General features: G+C 46.4%; 1 protein-coding gene across 1 annotated transcript; it reads right to left on the reverse strand.

The window, feature by feature from the left end:
• Window positions 1-616: 616 nt before the first annotated feature.
• LOC148040441 (aspartyl protease AED1-like) lies at window positions 617-2,170 on the reverse strand. Its single transcript, XM_087664002.1, has one exon. It carries the CDS (start codon window positions 2,168-2,170, stop codon window positions 617-619), a length of 1,554 nt encoding a protein of 517 aa, XP_087520128.1.
• Window positions 2,171-3,821: the final 1,651 nt, after the last annotated feature.

The following is a 3,821-nucleotide window of genomic DNA, read 5'->3' on the forward strand; positions in this document are numbered from 1 at the left end:
CGGATAAGTTCCGTTGCGAGGCAGACTTGAGAGACCCTAGTTGGCAAACCCCATGTCATTCCTTGGGAGTGCCGGGTGGCGTCTTCTAGATATATCTCTTGATAGACTGCTAAAACATGTCCCGCGATTTGAGGAGCAGGCACGTTACAAAGGTTATGGGTAATGGGTGGGTTGCATTGGATATTCAGTAGCATACCCATCCAATTAGCATCCACCAATGACCTAAATATACATCATGGTGGAGCACATGGTTGCAAACATACATAAAAGGGCATTCACAATCTTCAAGGGTAAGCTTTTGGTACAAATAACCTTTAATAAAAAATGTCTCCCATAAAGCAATATGCTCACAATGGATGCCATTTGCAAATAACATTTTTCTCAAAAACACCCTAATGGTGATTTGTATGCAATTTTATTCATCACCAAATAGCAAACCTTTTGAAAAACTCTAAAAGTATGTCATATGTTGTAAAAACTCCAGATTAAAAGCTCAATTTTATTACCCCGAAAATTTTCACATTGGAAAGGCAAAAGTGTTGTGACAATCTGCAGCATAAGGAGCCAAAATGTTGAGCAGGAATGTACATTGTACACCATATAAATGAGCCAAAAGTCATGTAACTGTGCAATCGTAGTGAGCAAAGCCGACAATGTTGGTATGAACGTTGAGTTCCACAAGGACGCCGGCGAGCTGAGCGTTGCCAATGATTGTGTAGCCGACCGTGGAGTTTTGGATGGCGAGGCAGAAATCGAATTTGTCATCGACAGGGATGGGGATGAGGACTTGATTGGGAGTGAGGTTCAGGACACCGCCGCCATCAAACTGGAATGCCACCTGAGGGAATGTATCAGGGATGATTCCGCCATCGAACTGGTAACAGAACGGGTGCGGCCTTGCGCTGGGCTTGAAGTCCGTGGTGGCGTCGTTGATGGCCGCAGCAAAAGCGTTGAATACGTTAGGATGCAGCTGGGTGAAGGTCGTCCCGATGTCTATCAAGACGCCGGGCGTCGTCAGATCCAACTGCGAGTCGATATTCAGCAGTTTACTGCTGACGCTGACCCCAGTCATATCCACATAGTAGCCTCCACGTTCCTGGTAGTGCATCCCTGTAAAGGCCATCCCATCCGGCAGATTCATGGATCCGAACCCCAAGAAGCCTTGCTGCGACACCTGAGTGAATACGCTGGGCAGGCAGAAAAAGAGGCTAGCATTAATCTGCGCATGGAGGGTGTACTCGCCGAGCCCTAACCCTAGAACGCCAGCGCCTTCCGTGAAGCCGGTCACATTGTGAGCGCAGCCGAACACGACGTCTTGGACGAAGCTGTTGGCGTCGACAAGCTGGAGGTTATCCATCCCGTATACCCCCGAGACAGTGGCGCCGGGACCTTGCTGGTGATAGTCAGGGTATTGGAGGCTGTAGGCGCACTGAAGGTTACCTTTCCACGGAACCGAGGCGGCAACGCAAGATGTTAGGTCGGGGAGCCGGTGTTTGCACACATGGGCGTCGTCGTCGCAGAGAATAGGCATGTAGGTGGAAGAATTCGAAGGGTTCCAGAGAGGAGAGGTCGCGCTGATGCACGTATCCGCAGGGCAGGGGCTACATTGGAGCCAGGTGAGGTGAGAGCTCGTGTCAACGAGCAAGGACTGGGGCTGGCTGGGCGGGACGCCCACTGCGATCTGGATGTAGAATTCCGAGGTATGGGCTCCCGGAGAGACCCGGCCGGAGAATGCGTCGTCCGACTGAGGCAATGGTGTCTCCCTGTCTCCCAGCGGGTCGAGCCTCCCTGATGATCTTCTCCTGATCTGCTCCTGCATGCGTCGACGGTCCACCATCCGAGCCTCCTCCCTTCCGGCAGCCTCCTCGAAGAGCTGCTGCCGAGTTGCGTTTTTGGGCCGGAACGGCGACTCCGGATGGTCCCTATGCCGCAGCCCCATTACGATAGGCTTCTGAATGACGTCCAGCTCCTCCTGCTCGCGCTTATTCAACGCTTCGTGCCAATGACTCATTCGACCCGGCCAATCCTTGACACGTTGACTCCATCCCGTGGTAATGTCGGAAGTCTTTGAGTACCGTGACCGCAGCCATGCCGTTCCGGTTCCTTCTGTGGTGCAACACAGAATTAAGAGCAGGACCTGGAGCGCAGCGTGCTGTCTGATTAGGTGCATGATGGACCACCCCATAATACCAAGAAGAGCGAAAACAGAGAACCACAACCAACGAACTTTCTAACAGTCCCCAAACTTGGTCGGCATCTAGAAGTCGGGGGCTATTCGGAATTTTGTGTGAACAGTTTAAAATAAAACCAATTAAATCTTAAAATAAAACAATAAAACTAAAATAAGCCGAATAGTCAAGAAAAGTTACGCACCTTTTTAATGCAACCTACCTTGTAAAATACGCATTCTTCATCAATATGATCGCTACTGTGTATCAAGAATCTTTATCTCTCTCTCCTATCTGTTTTCTATATAATGCTCTTGATTAGCAGTAGAAAATAATGCCCACATTGAAAAACTATTCAACAACAGAAGCATTCCTGGAAACTTGGCAACAAGCCACTGATCCCTTCTTGCTACCTTGCCCGAAACCTAGCAATCTTTTATAAGTACTCATTCTACCAACTCTACATTGGCAATCAATGAACTCTTTGCATTGATTCATCAAGAAGACCAACTAAGGGGTAAGACAACAAATCCCCAACATGCTATGCTTGCAAGAGGACCCTGATTTACTCCCCTTGGTAGGCGATCCTCTTCTTTCCGCCCATCCCCAAACCCAAGGTCTTCACCTAATTTAGTTAATCAGTGGCATAAATCACCCATGAGTAGTAATAAATCCCAGACCTATCAATCTTCTTTGCGCTTTAGGAATGCAGGTCCTAATCCTCAACACTGGTCCTTTTGTACCTACTGTAAACGATGTGGCCATGTCATACATGACTATCATACTCGTCGTCCTGCATCTAGGGGTTACATTTGATCTCGCAATCAAGCGAATATTGCAACCATTGAAGTATCTCTGCAAGAATATGGTGAAGAGGAGGAACAAACCCTTCAATTGTTTATAGCTTCGGCTTTAACCACCGAAGAGTCTACCGTATGGTACCTTGACACAGGTGCTACCCATAATATAACATGGACACTTGACTGGGTGTTGAATTATAGACCTTTACAATCACGGATGACTGTCCACTTTGGTGATAATGGACTTTATCATGCTGAAGGAGTTGGGGAGGTTTACTTGAAACTTGCAACACGTGAAATAACTCCTATTCGCCAAGTTTATTACATCCGTGGCCTTGCAAAGAATTTGATGTTTGTTAGCGAGCTCACACAAAATGATTCTTCAATTGAAATTTTCTCGCATCATTGCATTATTAAAACACTTATACTACAACAAAAAGGCCTCTTAGACGCGCTCTTAGACACGATTTTTGAATTGAGAGAAAATCTTAAGGGCGCGTCTATAAGCCCGTTTAAATGCGCGTGTACCATTTCGTGTCTATAGTCGTGTGTATAAGGAAATCCACATGCACCAATAGACGCACTTTAGACGCGCATATACATGCATAAATAAACGCGCATACGAAAATCAAAATTATTATTTATTTAATTTCTTTTATGCATCTACAAGTGCTTCTACATGGAAGATTAGACGAGCACATAGACACGTGTATAGACACACTTTTACATGCTCTAGTAGACGCGATCGCAAAACTAAAAATCTCATTTTCTTTAAAAAGATATTTAATTTCTTTTTATTATTTTGAATTATATAGCGCGTCTATGGGCGCGTGTACTTTGCATTCTAGACGTG

The sequence above is a fragment of the Lygodium microphyllum genome, chromosome 2, assembly GCF_053477565.2.
Source record: "Lygodium microphyllum isolate KBCC chromosome 2, Lygodium_microphyllum_v1.1.10, whole genome shotgun sequence".
Classification (NCBI taxonomy): Eukaryota; Viridiplantae; Streptophyta; class Polypodiopsida; order Schizaeales; family Lygodiaceae; genus Lygodium; species Lygodium microphyllum.